Source organism: Haliotis cracherodii, unplaced genomic scaffold (assembly GCF_022045235.1).
Source record: "Haliotis cracherodii isolate W230 unplaced genomic scaffold, xgHalCrac1.p SCAF_1, whole genome shotgun sequence".
Lineage (NCBI taxonomy): Eukaryota > Metazoa > Mollusca > Gastropoda > Lepetellida > Haliotidae > Haliotis > Haliotis cracherodii.
In genome coordinates this window covers 69,237,793-69,259,162 of record NW_027266264.1, presented here as the reverse complement: position 1 = coordinate 69,259,162, position 21,370 = coordinate 69,237,793, and the positions used below count along the sequence as shown (strand labels likewise).

Sequence of the window (21,370 nt, the reverse complement as noted above, 5' to 3'; positions counted from 1 at the left end):
GCAATTAAATCCTGGAAAAATTGTTTATCATATGCAGAGACATCTCTTTTGTATCATTTCAGGCTGTAATTCTAATAAGAGCCCCCTATTTCTAATTTTGAGAGTGCCCTTGGCGTTTATTACATCGAATACGGTAATGGCAAAACTTCCTGTGGGACGGGTTTCAGAAATACAGGGCCAGGGGAGTGGGGGTCACTTTGCCTCTCATGGGTATGATAGATTATAATAGTTACCATGGTCACAAGATCATAAACATGATACATGTGCACTATGAACTACCGAACCTTTTGGGGGATGTTAATTGTTAGTATTGCTAGGTGTCCTCTCAAAGTGGCTACACCTCTATCCCATTTTGCCTACAGTCTCATAACACCATGTTCTGATCTGTCGGTTCTTAGAATGTAAGGTGTGGGCAATATGAAAAATACTGTTGTAACCTAAAATGAATTTTTAAGTCCATTTTAAGTCTGTAAGATTAACAGAGCATTCTACATCTCAGACTGGGTACAAATCATAAAGTACTTTCAAAAACTGGAAACTGGTTGCAGTGTCTTTTATACCATCAGTTGCCTTCCATCCAATGCAGCTGCCTGTTGTTATATTGTATTTGAAAATCTTATTGAAAGTTATGTTTCAAAAGCTTTTGAGCATTTACGATTGATTTTAGCATGTTTAGTGTTATTTATCTTAACATACAGACTAACATCATGATTATTAGCTGAGCATACTGGCCTACAGCAGACAGAAAGCAGTTTTGATTCAGGCTTCCATATTGCAAGACTCCATAATTGGAGGTAAGTGGTTGAGGCAGAGATGGGAATAATAATAAAGCACAATTGTGTTTTTTTTTAAGTATTTGCAGACAGTCTGAGATGTAGAAGTTTTTTTGCAATTTGGAAAAGTTAAAACAGCAGATGTCAATAGTGCATGCAGTAACCATTCAAATATTTTGATTTGTCTTTACATTTTATCATTACTGGGGCCGCGGGACAGTCGCTCCAAAAACAGAACATGTGTTGTCATCACTTCGTGTGTATACATACAATACCTGGAGATCCGACTGCGAGCCAAAAGTGATGTGCATGAAAACTGATAACTCGAGGATACTAACATAAATTTACGAGGAGCCAAGTTCATAATCAATGAGCCTTCAAATTCCTCAGTGTTAGAGCGGATTATCATCTATAACCGAATGTGGGGATACAGTATAGTGATACTGTGGTGTTTGCATATCTTATAATAAGAAAACAGTTGTAAGATAAATTGAACAATCTATCTGAAGATAATTTAGTAGGCCTAGCTAATGAAATTAAAGGTTCTGGCCCTGTGATGTAAATTGCAAATTGTCAGCTGACCAGTTTTTCCAAGCTCGATCAAGCTTTATCAAGCATTCAAAGTCCGAGTAAGTTTCCTAATCAACTGAATATCTAGACATGTTATCAATTATATAAATGAATAACATGTCAATATAAAACGTGAAATGAAAGATGAAAACTATAAATGTTGGAATATTTTGTAGTTTCGAAGTTGACAGAGGAGGACGAAAACAAGATCCTCGTCTAGTTCACTGAGCTATTTTAAACTACCCGTCCAAATATACATCACATAGTTCATTACTCTGGTGTAAAGTTAAGTTACCTTTGATTCGACATTTTCGATATGTCATATCACAATCTTGATTACTTGGTCAATCTTATCACGATCGGCAAGACATCTTGAACAAAAGTATGGCACTTCCGTTTCTGTCCGGAAATAACATGTGCGCTCGGTAATGTCCGCTATTTCCTTTCGCAAGGTAATTGATGGTAATTATGATAATTCTAACACTGAATGAAATGAAAATAAACATCATGTTTTAACAAAAATTTAAACCGGAAATATTCTATGTATTACGGTTATAAAAGTAAAACTGGTTCCACAGCACTGTCAGTGCTTTTAGACAGGAGCCCAGTCAGTGATGATAGTCTACAGGTCATGTGATGTAAACAAAATGGCGACTGTGTTGCCAAAGTTGGAACAACTCTCTCAGCGTGTTATTCGCATTCTAGGATGTAATCCAGGGGGACGACGCCTACAGGGAACTAACACATATCTCGTGGGGACTGGTCCCAAGTCAGTCATGAGAATCTCTCCAATGACATCAGTGTTAAATAGGCCTAGTTAGGCTATTGCATAATATCGCACGTTCGAGCTGGAGGGGTCGTAGTCGGGGATGCAGGCTAAAACAGCAACTCAGCAAAACGTCAGCGATTTCTCTGGCGAAAACGGCTATTAATTGTCAGGCCAAAACGGCACCTCTGTTTTTAATAACAATAAGAAGATTTGGGTTGTAGTATATACATAATTTTCCACAGTTATTCTTTATTTATTATTGTCTTTTATCATTCCACAAATATCATGTATAAACGATGCCGGATTGTAAACTGATATTAAAGTTCATGTTACCAATCACCTCTTCTATATGGGATCTATGCATCTTAAAAAGTGGGAAAGGAAGTCTTCTTCAGTCAGACTAATTTCTCCATAACAGGCTACAGAAAGTCCGGTACCACAAACACGATGGGTCCACTGGTCACAGTTATCACAGGATACAGCATGTTGATTTTTTTCTGACATTCTTCTGGCATGCAACACATCAAAAGGCCATTGTGAATAATTGTGATCTGACAGCACCCTGTTATGCATCTTAAATACTGTTTCAGCTTGACCGTGAGTTAATTTGAGTAAAGCTACTTAAAACTTCAAAGCATATGAGGTTTTCACAATAAGTTTATTTGCGTCTCCCAATCAGAGTCAGCGAGTAAATTGGAGTAGAGGCTAATTCAAATTCAAACTTGTCTTAAGGCGATTAACATTTCACAATTATTTGTGTCTGCAAGTGACCATGTGAGTTTAATTTAGATTATTTCAGTACAAAGGCGGAAAAAAGGTGCCGTTTTTGCCAGGCAATGGTAGCTGTTTTCACTTGAGGCGAGGTGCGGTTTTCGTTTGGTGACACTTTGCTGAGGTGCCATTGTAGCTTTAACCGATTGATGGCATGGGTACTACAGATATAAACCTCAGAAGGGCTGGGACAGGTTACTCAGGTCGGGTGGGTGGTAGTTAGGACCCAGGTACCCACAGAACTACCCGGACCCGTTTATAGACATAAACAATAAAACTCCATGATTACACTACAGTTATAGCTAGTGTTCACAATTCCTTTCGACTATGCAAGCATTCGACTTTTATGTGTTCTAGTAAGGAAAAAGCGTCTATCAACTACATTGTATGCAGGATCACATCGCTTTATACATGTATCTAGTTAGTTTTCTGTGGTAAAACAATTCCCATTTGGACATATTGTTCCCAACTCTTGAGATTTAAAGCAGGTGCCCGGGTAAGGCCAGGTAATAGAGTGTTGGGTAGGGGTACGGGTTCTGTATGCAGAAATGTACCCAAGCCAATATCAGAATACAGAACAGTACCCTAGGATGAATCCAGTCCGCAGTGGAAGATTGTCTTCAGTTTCTGGATCGGAACTGTCATACTGTTGAATGTGATGCATTCCAGCATGCAGTATGATAGGAGCATGACTATTTAATTATGCTTGACATGTGTAACATTATGATATGATTATATGTCAGTGCATTATTTGACAGGGGCGGTCGGGTAGCCTAGTGGTTAAAGCGTTCACTCGTCACGCCGAAGACCTGGGTTCGATTCTCGACATGGTTACAATGTGTGAAGCCCATTTCTGGTGTCCCCCGCCGTGATATTGCTGGAATATTGCTAAAAGCGGCGTAAAACCATACTCACTTACTCACTCACTCACTCACTCACTCATTATTTGACATGTATTGTAATCAATTGCAGAAAAATCTTGATTGATACAGGAGATGCTGATGTACCTGAGTACATCAATCTCCTTAAGTCAACTCTAGCGGATTATGCAGCATCCATACAGGAGATTGTGGTCACCCACTTTCACCCAGACCATGTGGGTGGGGTCAAGGACATTTGCAAGAGTGTCATTCAGTGTAAGTCTTGGAGTATTTGCAAGTCATGAGGACTCACGGTACCAGATTTGGGGGGTCCTTGATATTAAAATGTGGATCCCAGGGTGACCACTGTACCAATAACAAATATATTACAGAGTATGTGTGATAACTTATGCTTATAATTGATGGTCATTTCCTTGTTTGAATTGACACAAATACGAGTGAAGAAAATCTTACAGGGACTGTCCAATGTTTGGATGTGAGATTTTGTTGTATTTCTAATGAGAACAGAAATATCCCATAAATCTAACCTTCACACTGAATTGATTTCAATCATTCCAACATCCAACACTTTTGCAGTGAGGTGAAAGGGGGTTTAACGTCGCGTCCAAGATTATTGTACTTATATAGCGACGTGCATGCATGTGTGTGTGTTTGAGTGTCTTTGTGTCTGTGTCTGCTTGTACTAGTCCAGACTGATGCCAGTTTTTAGTGCTAGCCCACTGAGATACCATGTGGCAGTTTAACATAAATACCCCACTCAGACAGAGTATTCTCACTCAAAGTCAACAAGTCCTTGTTTTGGCCTCTTATTAAAATTCCCATTTGGAAATGTTTACTGACATTTGCTGCAGACCTGGGGTCGAATATCGGCCTCTGGGCACACCTAGATACATCAACATATCTGTAAAACAGGATACACAAGAGGTACCTCTAGGGTATTACTGGATGCAAAATATTGCATCCTGGATGTATACAAATTAAGAATTGATGCAAATAATATTAACTGCAAGTCCCTTTGGATACAGAAGAGTTGGGTTTGCTTCTATGGTCTAGTGGTAGAACGTCCGCCCAGAGAGCGGATGGTCCGGGGTTCGATCCCCGGCCGCGTCATACTAAAAGACGTTAAAAGATGGTACTTGTTGTTACCCTGTCTGGCGCTTGGCATTAAGGGGCTAAAACAAGGACTGGTCGGCTCGGAGTCAGTATACTGTGTCTGAGTGGGATATTCATGTTAAACTGCGGCATGGTATCTCAGTGTGCTAGCACTATAAATCGGCATCAGTTCGGACTAGTACAAGCAGCCACACAAACACACACACGTACATGCACGTTGCTATATAAGTGCAATAATCTTGGACGCGACGTTAAACCCAATTTCACCTCACCTCACCTTGTGTTGTCAGTGTCTTGGATAACAACCATGATGAAAGGTTGAATAAGGTTTCATTAAGGTAAATAGTGAACTACTGTGTTTATGCAGTATTTTCAAGACATTGAAGCAGTTGTAAAATCATTTGGGTTCTCTGTCAGTCTCAAGTGCTGTTTTCTCAGTACAGTTGGGGGAAATGAGTTGGTCAGTGGTGTAAGGTTGGGTGGACGATTCACTGATGCATCAATGCATTATGGTAAAGGCATTTTTATTAATACTGTCTAATCATAGGTTGATATATCAATACGTAATGATACATCACAAAGTTACTAGTATGCGACTAGTACCGGTATGTTGGTGACGTTTTTTTATGTTTGGCCATTTGTTATCATGTTTTTATATTTCTCTGAACCAAAAATACACTTTTTGAGATTGAACTTTCTAAAAATAACCTGTGATTGTCAGCTTGTTAAATTCTTTCTTTTTCTTACATGGGGGTGAGAAACCCATTTGAGATAACTGGTATCAGATGTGTGAGATTGAATTCCAGGGCCGTGATTGGCTACTCCATGGTGATGACCTAAGGTGTATTAGGTGACCTTAAGTGTATGCTTGCTTTCACTTGTTAGATACCCTTTGAAACAACTCGTAAGATAAAAGGTATCTTACAGTCACTCGCGTCGTAATCTCTACATCACCATGATCACGATACAAACGTTATGGGGACCTTACTATGATGATACATATCATATAGGGAGTTTACTATCATGATACATATTGTATCATTACCTTACTATGATGATACCCGGGTTCGATTCCCGTCATGGGTACAATGTGTTAAGCCCATTTCTGGTGTCCCCCGCCGTGATATTGCTGGAATATTGCTAAAAGCGGCGTAAAACCATACTCACTCACTCACTCACTCACTATGATGATACAGATCTTATCATGACTTGGTGCATCATCCAGGCCCCAGCCTGAGGTGCCACTGTAACATACCTGTGTAGGTGGTTAACATACCTGTGTAGGTGGTTAACATACCTATAATGGTGGTTAACATACCTATGTTAGTGGTTAACAGACTTGTGTGGTTAACATACCTATGTTAGTGGTTAACATACCTGTGTAGGTGGTTAACATACCTGTGTAGGTGGTTAACATACCTGTGTTGGTGGTTAACATACCTATGTTGGTGGTTAACATACCTGTGTAGGTGGTTAACATACCTGTGTTGGTGGTTAACATACCTGTGTAGGTGGTTAACATACCTGTGTAGGTGGTTAACATACCTGTGTAGGTGGTTAACATACCTATGTTGGTGGTTAACATACCTATGTTGGTGGTAAACATACCTGTGTAGGTGGTTAACATACCTGTGTAGGTGTTTAACATACCTATGTTGGTGGTTAACATACTTGTGTAGGTGGTTAACATACCTATGTTTGAGGTTAACATAGCTATGTTTGTGGTTAACATACCTGTGTTGGTGGTTAACATACCTATGTAGGTGGTTAAAATACCTGTGTTGGTGGTTAACATACATGTGTAGGTGGTTAACATACCTGTGTAGGTGGTTAACATACCTCTGTTGGTGGTAAACATGCCTGTGTAGGTGGTTAACATACCTGTGTAGGTGTTTAACATACCTATGTCGGTGGTTAAGATAGCTATGTTTGTGGTTAACATGCCTGTGTAGGTGGTTAACATACCTGTGTAGGTGGTTAACATACCGGTGTAGGTGGTTAACATACCTATGTTTGTGGTTAACATACCTATGTTGGTGGTAAACATACCTGTGTAGATGGTTAACATACCTGTGTAGGTGGTTAACATACCTATGTTGGTGGTTAACATACTTGTATAGGTGGTTAACATAGCTATGTTTGTGGTTAACATAGCTATGTTTGTGGTTAACATACCTGTGTTGGTGGTTAACATACCTGTGTAGGTGGTTAACATACCCGTGTAGGTGGTTCACCTACCTGTGTAGGTTGTTAATATACCTTTGTCGGTGGTTCACATACATGTGTAGGTGGTTAACATACCTGTGTTGGTGGTTAACATACCTATGTTGGTGGTAAACATACCTGTGTAGGTGGTTAACATACCTGTGTAGGTGGTTAACGTACCTGTGTTGGTGGTTAACGTACCTGTGTTGGTGGTTAATATACCTATGTTGGTGGTAAACATACCTGTGTAGGTGGTTAACATACCTGTGTAGGTGGTTAACGTACCTGTGTTGGTGGTTAACGTACCTGTGTTGGTGGTTAATATACCTGTGTGGGTAGTTAACGTACCTTTGTCGGTGGTTAACATACCTGTATGGGTAGTTAACATACCTATGTTGGTGATTAACATACCTGTGTGGGTAGTTAACATACCTGTGTAGGTGGTTAACATACCTGTGTTGGTAGTTAACATACCTATGTTGGTGATTAACATACCTGTGTGGTTGGTTAGCATACCTGTGTGGGTGGTTAGCATACCTGCATTGTTGGTTTTCATGCCTGCGTTGATGTTTTACATACATTTTATTGGTGGTTAACCTGAGTTGGTTGTCATACCATGCCTACCCTGATGAAACCTAGATGTTATACACGAATGTTTGATAAAAGTGGATTCACTATATCCACAGCTGCTGAGATTCCAAGGGTGTCTAAGATAAAGCGAGTGTCCGGTCCGGATGTTGACCTTGGGCACATCCCTTACAACTTCATCACTGACAAGCATGTCTTCAGAACAGATGGAGCAACACTGAGGTAAACAACTTCATCTAACATTGCATTTTGAATCCAATCTTGTGTCCTTTCCTAAAATCTAATTTTAGCATGTTTAATATATGCTCGTGATTATCATGATTATGTTTCATGGATACAAATTAGGTTTTGTTGGAATCGTACAATTGATTCTGCTTTCAGCTGAGATTTCTTATGAATGTGGAAAGAGTTTTGTTGCCTTTATTCGGGCTGTAAATGGATACATGGTGTCTACCAAAGGTGTACTTCCTGTACTTGACTGGGATGGGGGCACAGGTGGCCCAGTTGTCTAAGGTGCTGCGATGCGCTGTGTAGAGTTGCGTCCCTTGGGCATGCCAGAAACCTATGATTGTGGGTTCGAATCCCGGTTCACCCCAATTATGTGTCTAGGTTTGTCAGCACCATACCCGTGCTTGTGGGTTTCACCGAAGTGGTAAACGTCTTAGACCTGCATCACTTCGGGCTTTCCTCCCACATTAAGCTGACACGCCGTGATATAACTGGAATAATGTTAAAAGCGGCGTTAAACCCAACTCACTCACACTCGCTCACACTTAACTGGGACAAAACGGAAATGTTACTAACAGTAGCAGTAGAAGTGACAAAAAGGAACACGTTCTATGTTGATTAGTAACTAGGTTTTGATTGGACTTATGATGAACTTCAGTAGCCAGTCGACTCGACACATGGAAACAAGGACAATTATGTGAAATAAGAAAATAAGACGACACTTGGTCTTCCAGTCAATATTGGCCATTGGTATTACATTGCCAAGATAGTTCTGATATTGATGTACTGGATAAGGTATGCCACATAACAGGTTTTGCTCTGATTAAGTATAAGATTTTGTGTGTGTTTTGCTTCTTGTTTAACGCCGCACTCAGCCATTTTCCAGCTATATGACGGTGGTCTGTAAATAATTGTGTCTGGACCAGACAACCCAGTGATTGACATCCTGAGCATTGATCTACACAATTGGGATACGATGACATGCATCAACCAAGTCACCGAGCCTGAGCACCCGATCCCGTTAGTCGCCTCTTACGACAAGCATACTCGCCTTTTACGGCTACCATGGGATGCTGAAGACCTTTTCTAACCTGTATCTTCACAGGTTTAAGTATAAGAATACTCTAGTAAGGGTACAGATGAAGACCTCAGTGTGGTGGTATGGCTGGAGGGTGATGAGCTGTCCAGGCCATTCATAAGTCATGGCTGTCAGTCTGTTTTAGGATGATCTCAGGGTCATTCAGATGTGGTTCTCTGGCTGTGTTTCAGAGTGAAGTAGATTCAGATGTCAGTTGTCCCCCTGTTTCAGGGCAGCATCCCATTCAGGTCATTCAGATGTGGTTCTCTGGCTGTGTTTCAGAGTAAAGTAGATTCAGATGTCAGTTGTCCACCTGTTTCAGGGCAGCATCCCATTCAGGTCATTCAGATGTGGGTTTCTGGCTGTGTTTCAGAGTGAAGTAGATTCAGATGTCAGTTGTCTCCCTGTTTCAGGGCAGTATCCCATTCAGGTCATTCAGAAGTGGGTTTCTGGCTGTGTTTCAGAGTGAAGTAGATTCAGATGTCAGTTGTCCCCCTGTTTCAGGGCAGTATCCCATTCAGGTCATTCAGATGTGGGTCTCTGGCTGTGTTTCAGAGTGAAGTAGATTCAGATGTCAGTTGTCCACCTGTTTCAGGGCAGTATCCCATTCAGGTCATTCAGATGTGGGTCTCTGGCTGTGTTTCAGAGTGAAGTAGATTCAGATTTCAGTTGTCCACCTGTTTCAGGGCAGTATCCCATTCAGGTCATTCAGATGTGGGTCTCTGGCTGTGTTTCAGAGTGAAGTAGATTCAGATGTCAGTTGTCCACCTGTTTCAGGGCAGTATCCCATTCAGGTCATTCAGATGTGGTTCTCTGGCTGTGTTTCAGAGAGAAGTAGATTCAGATGTCAGTTGTCCACCTGTTTCAGGGCAGTATCCCATTCAGGTCATTCAGATGTGGGTCTCTGGCTGTGTTTCAGAGTGAAGTAGATTCAGATGTCAGTTGTCCACCTGTTTCAGGGCAGTATCCCATTCAGGTCATTCAGATGTGGTTCTCTGGCTGTGTTTCAGAGTGAAGTAGATTCATATGTCAGTTGTCCACCTGTTTCAGGGCAGTATCCCATTCAGGTCATTCAGATGTGGGTCTCTGGCTGTGTTTCAGAGTGAAGAAGATTCAGATGTCAGTTGTCGCCCTGTTTCAGGGCAGCATCCCATTCAGGTCATTCAGATGTGGGTCTCTGGCTGTGTTTCAGAGTGAAGTAGATTCAGATGTTTGTTGTCTTCCTGTTTCAGGGCAGTATCCCATTCAGGTCATTCAGATGTGGTTCTCTGGCTGTGTTTCAGAGTGAAGAAGATTCAGATGTCAGTTGTCGCCCTGTTTCAGGGCAGTATCCCATTCAGGTCATTCAGATGTGGGTCTCTGGCTGTGTTTCAGAGTGAAGTAGATTCAGATATCAGTTGTCCACCTGTTTCAGGGCAGTATCCCATTCAGGTCATTCAGATGTGGGTCTCTGGCTGTGTTTCAGAGTGAAGTAGATTCATATGTCAGTTGTCCAACTGTTTCAGGGCAGCATCCCATTCAGGTCATTCAGATGCCAATGTTGTCTTGCTGTATTTCAAAGAGGTGTAGCATTCAGGCATTTAGATGTCTTAGTTGTTGTGTTTCAGGGCTGTGTACAATCCAGGGCACTCAGATGATCATATGATCCTTCTGCTAGAAGAAGAGAACGCTGTGTTCTCCGGGGACAGCATTCTTGGAGGAACAACAACGGTAAGGCTGTGGACATGTCCTGAAGTCAACGTTGAGTACGATGAAATTAAAAATGGCAACCAATTGACTATTAGTTCTTTTCCCTGTCAGTGAATAGCTGCACTCTTTGAATATAGAAATTGAAATTATTACGAGACAGGATGTCAACATCCACGTTAACATGGTTAAGCTAGCCTGACAGTGACATTTCACACACTGCCTACAGTAGACAGATAGATGTTGAGGTCCCAGGTCTGTACTGTAACTTTGATGTTGACTTCTAGTATGCAATTTTGAAATACCACAGTCCGGACCTTTGAAGATCCAGGTTAGAATTGGTGCTCAGCAACTCATTTGTGTCATAAGAGGCGACTAATAGAATCGGGCGGACTCGCTGATTTGGTTAATGCATGTCATCGTATCCTATTGCGTAGACTGATGCTGGTGATGTCAGTCACTGAACTGTCTGATCCAGTTTTGATTATTTAGACTGTCATCATACATCTGGGATATTGCTGAGTGTGATGTTAAACCACAAACAAACCAGAACAAACACTTTGATCCCTCAGTTCAGTATGCAAGCTAGAGGTTGTGGTCCCAGGGTCTGTAGTGCCAGCTAGATGTTGAAATCCCTTTGTCCATAGCATAAATTAGATGTTGGCATGCAAGGTCAAACATGCAAATTAGATGTTGGGATCCCTTGGTCCAATATGCAAGTTAGTTATTGACATACCTAGGTCCAACATGCAAGCTAGATGTTGACATCTCTAGGTCCAACATGCAAGCTTGATGTTGACATCCCTAGGTCCAACATGCAAGCTTGATGTTGACATCCCTAGGTCCAACATGCAAGCTTGATGTTGACATCTCTAGGTCCAACATGCAAGCTAGATGTTGACATCTCTAGGTCCAGCATGCAAGCTTGATGTTGACATCCCTAGGTCCAGCATGCAAGCTAGATGTTGACATCTCTAGGTCCAACATGCAAGCTTGATGTTGACATCTCTAGGTCCAACATGCAAGCTTGATGTTGACATCTCTAGGTCCAGCATGCAAGCTAGATGTTGACATCTGTAGGTCCAGCATGCAAGCTACATGTTGACATCTGTAGGTCCAACATGCAAGCTTGATGTTGACATCTCTAGGTCCAGCATGCAAGCTAGATGTTGACATCTGTAGGTCCAGCATGCAAGCTTGATGTTGACATCTGTAGGTCCAACATGCAAGCTTGATGTTGACATCTCTAGGTCCAACATGCAAGCTTGATGTTGACATCCCTAGGTCCAAAATGCAAGCTAGATTTTGACATCCCTAGGTCCAGCATGCAAGCTTGATGTTGACATCCCTAGGTCCAACATGCAAGCTAGATTTTGACATCCCAAGGTCCAGCATGCAAGCTTGATGTTGACATCCCTAGGTCCAACATGCAAGCTAGATGTTGACATCCCTAGGTCCAACATGCAAGCTTGATGTTGACATCCCTAGGTCCAGGATGCAAGCTGGATATTGACATCCCTAGGTCCAACATGCAAGCTAGATGTTGACATCTCTAGGTCCAGCATGCAAGCTAGATGTTGACATCTCTAGGTCCAGCATGCAAGCTAGATGTTGACATCTCTAGGTCCAACATGCAAGCTAGATGTTGACATCCCTAGGTCCAACATGCAGGCTAGATGTTGACATCTCTAGGTCCAGCATGCAAGCTAGATGATGACATCTCTAGGTCCAACATGCAGGCTAGATGTTGACATCTCTAGGTCCAAAATGCAAGCTAGATGTTGACATCTCTAGGTCCAAAATGCAAGCTAGATGTTGACATCTCTAGGTCCAGCATGCAAGCTAGATGTTGACATCTCTAGGTCCAAAATGCAAGCTAGATGTTGACATCTCTAGGTCCAGCATGTAAGCTAGATGTTGACATCTGTAGGTCCAACATGCAAGCTAGATGTTGACATCTCTAGGTCCAACATGCAAGCTGGATGTTGACATCTCTAGGTCCAACATGCAAGCTAGATGTTGACATCTCTAGGTCCAACATGCAAGCTAGATGTTGACATCCCTAGGTCCAACATGCAGGCTAGATGTTGACATCTCTAGGTCCAGCATGCAAGCTAGATGTTGACATCTCTAGGTCCAACATGCAGGCTAGATGTTGACATCTCTAGGTCCAAAATGCAAGCTAGATGTTGACATCTCTAGGTCCAGCATGCAAGCTAGATGTTGACATCTCTAGGTCCAGCATGCAAGCTAGATGTTGACATCTCTAGGTCCAGCATGTAAGCTAGATGTTGACATCTCTAGGTCCAACATGCAAGCTAGATGTTGACATCTCTAGGTCCAACATGCAAGCTGGATGTTGACATCTCTAGGTCCAACATGCAAGCTTGATGTTGACATCTCTAGGTCCAACATGCAAGCTAGATGTTGACATCTCTAGGTCCAACATGCAGGCTAGATGTTGACATCTGTAGGTCCAACATGCAAGCTGGATATTGACATCTCTAGGTCCAACATGCAAGCTAGATGTTGACAGCACCTCCCTGTGACCAGAGCATAACAATGTCCTTGGGATCGGAGCTTTAACTGCACACTGGGCCCCTGGGCCTGGAGTGTAAACTACATGTTGGGTCCATGGGCCTGGAGTGCACATTACATGTTGGGTCCTTGGGCCTGGACGACAAACTACATGTTGGGTCCCTGGGCCTGGAGTGCAAACTACATGCTGTTTTTTTGCGCCCTGAGTATAACTTATTTTTTGGTGGTTTATGGGTTTGGACTACATGTTTATGTCCCTGGATTCATAGCTTAACCTGGATGAGGTGATCTGTGGGTCCAAAGTGACCTGTCTTCCAAACCTGAAGAATCCAACAGAAGTGTAGACAATAAAACATTGCCACAGAAATACTGTGCCTTATAACAGATGAGTATGACATTGTATACTTCAGACAATCTCGGATCTGAGTCAGTACATGCAGTCTCTGCATGACATCCTAAATCTTGCACCGAGCGTCATCTACCCCGGGCACGGCTACATCATCACTGACCCATGCGACACCGTCAGGGGCTACATTCAACACCGACAGCAGAGAGAGGATCAGATTCTAGGTCATCTCCAGACACAAACTCCCCTTGGCACCAACATCATGGCCATTGTGAAGGCAATTTATGTTGTGAGTATTAGATTTAATTAAGAATGGATTAATTAGTTGAAAGGGACAAGATTAAGTTATCATCTTTTGTGTACTTGGCAGAACCATGTATGATCTATGGTATAGATTTGAAATGTGTTTTGTTTATCTAACACACAAGACATTAACAGCAGGATTGGTAGCATGATTTGTTAAAGGACTTTTATGACATGTAAGTAACTATATGTATAAGTTGACATTCATGCGAAGTAATCAACAGATACATCGTACCACATCCCAATGTTCTATCATACAAAAACAAAATGGCGGCCTGTGAAAAATTCACTATTTATCCATTTTCCAGTACAAATTACTCTGTTAAATATGAAGCAATCATACTGGAGTCAATCAGAAGATTTATTAATTTTCTTTGTATTGGCATCATTATTGTGTTCATTGTAAAGGTTGTTTTGTAAAGGACGTCCATCAGAAAGAAAATTATTACCTCATAACTTAAACCTTTTGCCGATCACTCTTCATAAGGCCACATCTTACAGTACATGGATCTTGGTTAATCATCATTTCAACTTAAAGTAGATTTTAACATTTGACCATTATTTTGTGCATGCAGCCATGCTAAAAAACCTTTTTATAGCTTCTTTCTGATTTTTCGCAAATTTTAGAAAAAAAAGTGATGTTGCATGTGCATGTCATGTTGGTGTGTTTCTGCACAAGTTTCCATCTTTTAACCAAATTTCTGCAGTAGAAATAACCTTCATTTTTAGTATTTTTTTTGTATGTATATCGGTAACACTGATATATAGCATATATCAAAATTCCATATTTTGACACATTAAAAGTCATATTTGTTATAGTTTGACAAATACATGTCATCATGTTCTTTTGCAATCGAATTAGCAAAGTGCTACATTTATGGTTATTTTTTATAATTAATATTATTAATTTGTAAAGCTGTTACTAAAGTAACCCAGTATTGGAATTTTCCATTGAAAAATAGTAGTTTCAGTAACAATTTCTTCTGGTCATTCCATCAAAATACCTTATATTGTATATAATAGTTATATTATTGGTATTTTTGATGATATAGAGGTGTGTTGGAGTGTTGGGGTATGCTGGGGTGTACATGGTTTGCTGAGATGTAGTGGTGTGTTGGAGTGTAGGGGTATGCTAGGGTTTACGGGTTTCTATCTGTTTCAGGACACCCCCGAGAAACTTGCATGCTAGGGTGCTGGGGTGTAGAGGCATGCTGGGGTGTAGAGGTATGCTGGGGTGTAGAGGTATGCTGGGGTGTAGAGGTATGCTGGGGTGTAGATGTATGCTGGGGTGTAGAGGTATGCTTGGGTGTAGAGGTATGCTGGGGTGTAGAGGTGTACTGGGGTGTAGGGTACTGGGGTGTAGAGGTATGCTTGGGTGTAGAGGGGTGCTGGGGTGTAGGGTGCTGGGGTGTAGGGTGCTAGGGTGTAGAGGTATGCTGGGGCGTAGAGGTATGTTGGGGCGTAGAGGTATGCTGGGGTGTAGAGGTATACTGGGGTGTAGCGGTGTGCTGGTGTGTAGAGGCATGCTGGGGTGTAGATGTATGCTGGGGTGTAGAGGTATGCTGGGGTGTAGAGGTATGCTGGGGTGTAGAGGTATGCTGGGGTGTAGAGGTATGCTGGGGTGTAAAGGTATACTGGAGTGTAGAGGTATGCTGGGGTGTAGGGGTGTGCTGGTGTGTAAAGGCATGCTGGGGTGTAGATGTATGGTGGGATGTAGGGGTGTGCTGGTGTGTAGAGGTATGCTGGGGTGTAGAGGTATGCTGGGGTGTAGGGGTGTGCTGGTGTGTAGAGGCATGCTGGGGTGTAGGCTTGTGCTGGTGTGTACAGGCATGCTGGGGTGTAGGGGTTTGCTGGGGTGTAGAGGTATGCAAGGTGTAGAGGTATGCTGGGGTGTAGAGGTATGCAAGGGTGTAGAGGTGTGCTGGGGTGTAGAGGTATGCAAGGGTGTAGAGGTATGCAAGGGTGTACAGGGTTCTACCTGTTTCAGGACACCCCCGAGAACCTACACATGGCAGCAGCAGGAAATGTTCTACAGCACCTGCAGAAGCTCAAGGCTGAAAATAAAGTTGGTGAGTGTAGAACAATACAGTCAAGTTCTGTTAATCCGACATCGTTGGTTGCATATGATTATGTCGGATTAATGAGTATATCGGATAAACAAAATTAGGTAGTATAAACGTTTGTGATCGAAAATTAGACAACTACACAAAAGATAACGATGAGGGTGTATTGGTGACATTGAGGTAGTATTGGTGACATTGAGGGTGTATTGGTTACACTGAGGGTGTATTGGTTACAATGAGGGTGTATTGGTTACAATGAGGGTGTATATGTGACATTGAAGGTGTATTAGTTACAATAAGGGTGTATTGGTGACAGTGAAGGCGTAATTTTGACAGTGACGGAGAAAGGGTGACCGTGAGGGCGTAGGGGTGACCTAGAGGATGTAAGGGTGACCGTGAGGGTGTAAGGGTGACCGTGAGGGCGTAAGGGTGACCGTGAGGGCGTAAGGGTGACCGTGAGGGTGTAAGGCTGACCGTGAGGGTGTAAGGGTGACCGTGAGGGCATAAGGGTGACAGTGAGGGCGTAAGGGTGACCGTGGGGGCGTAAGGGTGACCGTGGGGGCGTAAGGGTGACCGTGGGGGCGTAAGGGTGACCGTGGGGGCGTAAGGGTGACCGTGAGGGCGTAAGGGTGACCGTGGGGGCGTAAGGGTGACCGTGGGGGCGTAAGGGTGACCGTGAGGGCGTAAGGGTGACAGTGAGGGTGTAAGGGTGACCGTGAGGGTGTACTGGTGACGGTGTTTTTTGGTGACAGTGAGGGTGATTTTTGACGGTGAGGGTGTATTGGTAAAAGTGAGGGTGTATTGGTGACAGTGAGGGTGATTTTTGACGGTGAGGGTGTATTGGTAACAGTGAGGGTGTATTGGTGACAGTGAGGGTGTATTGGTGATAGTGAGGGTGTACTGGTGACGGTGTATTGGTGACAGTGAGGGTGTTTTGGTGACAGTGAGGGTGATTTGGTGATAGTGAGGGTGTACTGGTGACGGTGTATTGGTGACAGTGAGGGTGTTTTGGTGACAGTGAGGGTGATTTGGTGACAGTGAGGGTGATTTTTGACGGTGAGGGTGTATTGGTAACAGTGAGGGTGTATTGGTGACAGTGAGGGTGATTTTTGACGGTGAGGGTGTATTGGTGATAGTAAGGGTGTATAAGCTCAAGGCTGAAAATAAAGTTGGTGAGTGTAGAACAATACAGTCAAGTTCTGTTAATCCGACATCGTTGGTTGCATATGATTATGTCGGATTAATGAGTATATCGGATAAACAAAATTAGGTAGTATAAACGTTTGTGATCGAAAATTAGACAACTACACAAAAGATAACGATGAGGGTGTATTGGTGACATTGAGGTAGTATTGGTGACATTGAGGGTGTATTGGTTACACTGAGGGTGTATTGGTTACAATGAGGGTGTATTGGTTACAATGAGGGTGTATATGTGACATTGAAGGTGTATTAGTTACAATAAGGGTGTATTGGTGACAGTGAAGGCGTAATTTTGACAGTGACGGAGAAAGGGTGACCGTGAGGGCGTAAGGGTGACCTAGAGGATGTAAGGGTGACCGTGAGGGTGTAAGGGTGACCGTGAGGGCGTAAGGGTGACCGTGAGGGCGTAAGGGTGACCGTGAGGGTGTAAGGGTGACCGTGAGGGTGTAAGGGTGACCGTGAGGGCATAAGGGTGACAGTGAGGGCGTAAGGGTGACCGTGGGGGCGTAAGGGTGACCGTGGGGGCGTAAGGGTGACCGTGGGGGCGTAAGGGTGACCGTGAGGGCGTAAGGGTGACCGTGGGGGCGTAAGGGTGACCGTGGGGGCGTAAGGGTGACCGTGAGGGCGTAAGGGTGACAGTGAGGGTGTAAGGGTGACCGTGAGGGTGTGAGTGTGTCAGTGACGGTGTATTAGTGACAGTGAGGGTGTATTGGTGACAGTGAGAGTGTATTGGTGATAGTGAGGGTGTACTGGTGACGGTGTTTTTTGGTGACAGTGAGGGTGATTTTTGACGGTGAGGGTGTATTGGTAAAAGTGAGGGTGTATTGGTGACAGTGAGGGTGATTTTTGACGGTGAGGGTGTATTGGTAACAGTGAGGGTGTATTGGTGACAGTGAGGGTGTATTGGTGATAGTGAGGGTGTACTGGTGACGGTGTATTGGTGACAGTGAGGGTGTTTTGGTGACAGTGAGGGTGATTTGGTGATAGTGAGGGTGTACTGGTGACGGTGTATTGGTGACAGTGAGGGTGTTTTGGTGACAGTGAGGGTGATTTTTGACGGTGAGGGTGTATTGGTAACAGTGAGGGTGTATTGGTGACAGTGAGGGTGATTTTTGACGGTGAGGGTGTATTGGTGATAGTAAGGGTGTATAGGTAACAGTGAGGGTGTATTGGTGACAGTGAGGGTGTATTGGTGATAGTGAGGGTGTATTGGTAACAGTGAGGGTGTATTGGTGATAGTGAGGGTGTACTGGTGAGGGTGTGTTGGTAACAGTGAGGGTGTATTGGTGACAGTGAGGGTGTATTGGTGACAGTGAGGGTGATTTGGTGATAGTGAGGGTGTACTGGTGACGGTGAGGGTGATTTTTGACGGTGAGGGTGTATTGGTAACAGTGAGGGTGTATTGCTGACAGTGAGGGTGATTTGGTGATAGTGAGGGTGTACTGGTGAGGGTGTATTGGTAACAGTGAGGGTGTATTGGTGACAGTGAGGGTGTATTGGTGACAGTGAGGGTGTATTGGTGAAAGTGAGGGTGTACTGGTGACGGTGTGTTGGTGACAGTGAGGGTGTTTTGTGACTGAGGGTGTATTGGTAACAGTGATGGTGTATTGGTGACAGTTAAGGTGTACTGGTGATGGTGTATTGGTGACAGTGAGGGTGTATTGGTGACAGCGAGGGTGTTTGTGATGATGAGGGTGTATTGGTAACAGTGAGGGTGTATTAGTGACGTTGAGGGTGTATTGGTGATGCTGAGGATGTATTGGTGACATTTAGGGTGTGTTGGTGACAGTGAGGGTGTATTGGTGACAGTGAGGGTGTATTAGTGACAGTGAGGATGTATTGGTGATAGTGAGGGTGTACTGGTGATGGTGTATTGGTGACAGTGATGGTGTATTGTGATGGTGAGGGTGTATTGTGATGGTGAGGGTGTATTTTGATGGTGAGGGTGTATTGGTGACAGTGAGGGTGTATTGGTGACAGCGAGGGTGTATTGGTGATGGTGTATTGGTGACAGTGAGGGTGTATTGGTGACAGTGAGGGTGTATTGTGATGGTGAGGGTGTATTGGTGACAAGGGTGTATTGGTGACAGCGCGGGTGTATTGGTGAGAGTGAGGGTGTATTGGTGACAGCGAGGGTGTATTGGTGACAGCGAGGGTGTATTGGTGATGGTGTATTGGTGAAAGTGAGGGTGTATTGGTGACGGTGAGGGTGTATTGGTAACAGTGAGGGTGTATTGGTGACAGCGAGGGTGTATTGGTGACAGTGAGGGTGTATTGGTAACAATGAGGGTGTAATTGTGACAGTGAGGGTATATTGGTGACGGCGAGGGTGTATTGTGACGGTGAGGGTGTATTGGTGACAGTGAGGGTGTATTGGTGACAGTGAGGGTGTATTGTGATGGTGAGGGTGTATTGTGATGGTGAGGGTGTATTGGTGACAAGGGTGTATTGGTGACAGCGCGGGTGTATTGGTGAGAGTGAGGGTGTATTGGTGAGAGTGAGGGTGTATTGGTGACAGCGAGGGTGTATTGTGACGGTGAGGGTGTACTGGTGACAGTGAGGGTGTATTGGTGACAGTGAGGGTGTATTGGTGACAGCGAGGGTGTATTGTGACGGTGAGGGTGTATTGTGACGGTGAGGGTGTATTGGTAACAGTGAGGGTGTATTGGTGACAGCGAGGGTGTATTGGTGACAGTGAGGGTGTATTGGTAACAATGAGGGTGTATTGGTGATGGTGTATTGGTGACAGTGAGGGTGTATTGGTGACAGTGAGGGTGTATTGTGATGGTGAGGGTGTATTGTGATGGTGAGGGTGTATTGGTGACAAGGGTGTATTGGTGAGAGTGAGGGTGTATTGGTGACAGTGAGGGTGTATTGTGACAGTGAGGGTGTATTGGTGACAGTGAGGGTGTATTGGTGATGGTGTATTGGTGACAGTGAGGGTGTATTGTGATGGTGAGGGTGTATTGTGATGGTGAGGGTGTATTGGTGACAAGGGTGTATTGGTGACAGCGCGGGTGTATTGGTGAGAGTGAGGGTGTATTGGTGACACTGAGGGTGTATTGGTGACAGCGAGGGTGTATTGTGACGGTGAGGGTGTATTGGTAACAATGAGGGTGTATTGGTGAGAGTGAGGGTGTAAGGGTGACAGTGAGGGTGTATTGGTGACAGTGAGGGTGTTTTGGTGACAGTGAGGGTGTATTGGTGACAGTGAGGGTGTATTGGTGACAGCGAGGGTGTATTGTGACGGTGAGGGTGTATTGTGACGGTGAGGGTGTATTGGTAACAGTGAGGGTGTATTGGTGACAGCGAGGGTGTATTGGTGACAGTGAGGGTGTATTGGTAACAATGAGGGTGTAATTGTGACAGTGAGGGTATATTGGTGACGGCGAGGGTGTATTGTGACGGTGAGGGTGTATTGGTGACAGTGAGGGTGCATGTTTACTCCTGTTTCATCTCTCCTGCTTGTTTCAGAATGTACCGATGAGGAGAAAATGGTCTGGAGGATTCGACAGAAAGAAACAAAGTTATGACAACAATGACTGATGATTGTATATGAGTGTATTGTGAATGTTTAAGGAGATATGTATCTTTAATCAGAACTGCAATATATCAAGAATGTCCTGACTCAGTCATCACTACATTATGTCCAGTGTCTCTTGTCTGTATAATGAACTGGGTGCCATAATGAAGACACATGATGCGGCCAATTTGAAACAGTGTTTACTGACATTATTAGTTTCGTTGTTGACGATATCAACTAGACTTGCTTGAATTCTTACCAAACTGCAATGGTATTTCAATATTATGCTGAGTACTTTGACCTCATTCAGATCTTGTGGCTGTTATCAACACCTAAGCCTAATGTGGCTGTCATATTCACAGTTCAGAAGACTGCTTGACAGGTTGTGAAGAGAGGTGGGGGCAGAAGTGGGGGCAGAAGTGGGGGCAGAGGTGGGGGCAGAGGTGGGGGCAGAGGTGGGGGCAGAGGTGGGCTAGAGGCCTGCTGTGCACAGAGGCGACTAACGGGATCGGGTGGTCAGACTCGCTGACTTGGTTGAAGCATGTTATCTATCCCAATTGCATAGATCGATGCTCATGATGTCAATCACTGGATTGTCCGGCGGTCTGATTATTTACAGACCGCCATCATATGGCTGAAATATTGCTGAGTGTGTCGTTAAACAACAAACAAACAAAGTTGTGCTCACTGTTCTATTGCTAGTTTGACAACTAGACAGAATGGTGAATGATT

At 43.7% G+C, this 21,370-nt stretch overlaps 2 protein-coding genes across 4 annotated transcripts in view; one reads left to right on the top strand and one right to left on the bottom strand.

The window, feature by feature from the left end:
• Positions 1–1,737, bottom strand: part of LOC139464879 (serine/threonine-protein kinase 3-like) — a 29,058-nt gene extending 27,321 nt beyond the window's left edge. For all 3 annotated transcript variants that reach the window (XR_011653135.1, XM_071246614.1, XM_071246486.1), the window contains exon 1: positions 1,639–1,737. Coding sequence is in view for 2 of the 3 variants with exons in the window: in XM_071246614.1 (XP_071102715.1) it covers positions 1,639–1,652 (14 nt within the window). In the remaining variant the exon portion in view is untranslated. The remainder of the gene's footprint in view (positions 1–1,638) is intronic.
• A 249-nt stretch (positions 1,738–1,986) lies between these two features.
• Positions 1,987–21,035, top strand: LOC139467893 (endoribonuclease LACTB2-like). Its single transcript, XM_071249440.1, has 7 exons — positions 1,987–2,112; positions 3,856–4,019; positions 7,769–7,892; positions 10,584–10,686; positions 13,611–13,835; positions 15,837–15,918; positions 20,590–21,035. The coding sequence occupies exons 1-7, from the start codon at positions 1,991–1,993 to the stop codon at positions 20,646–20,648; spliced, it is 879 nt and encodes a 292-aa protein (XP_071105541.1). The 5' UTR covers positions 1,987–1,990; the 3' UTR covers positions 20,649–21,035.
• Positions 21,036–21,370: the final 335 nt, after the last annotated feature.

What these genes read in the sequence shown, in the direction of transcription:
- LOC139467893 (XM_071249440.1), top strand. Translation starts at nt 1,991, where the DNA reads ATGGCGACTGTGTTGCCAAAGTTGGAACAACTCTCTCAGCGTGTTATT. An exon ending in CTCGTGGGGACTGGTCCCAA is followed by an intron (nt 2,113 to 3,855) that starts GTCAGTCATGAG and finishes AATCAATTGCAG; the next exon opens with AAAAATCTTGATTGATACAG. An exon ending in CAAGGCTGAAAATAAAGTTG is followed by an intron (nt 15,919 to 20,589) that starts GTGAGTGTAGAA and finishes TGCTTGTTTCAG; the next exon opens with AATGTACCGATGAGGAGAAA.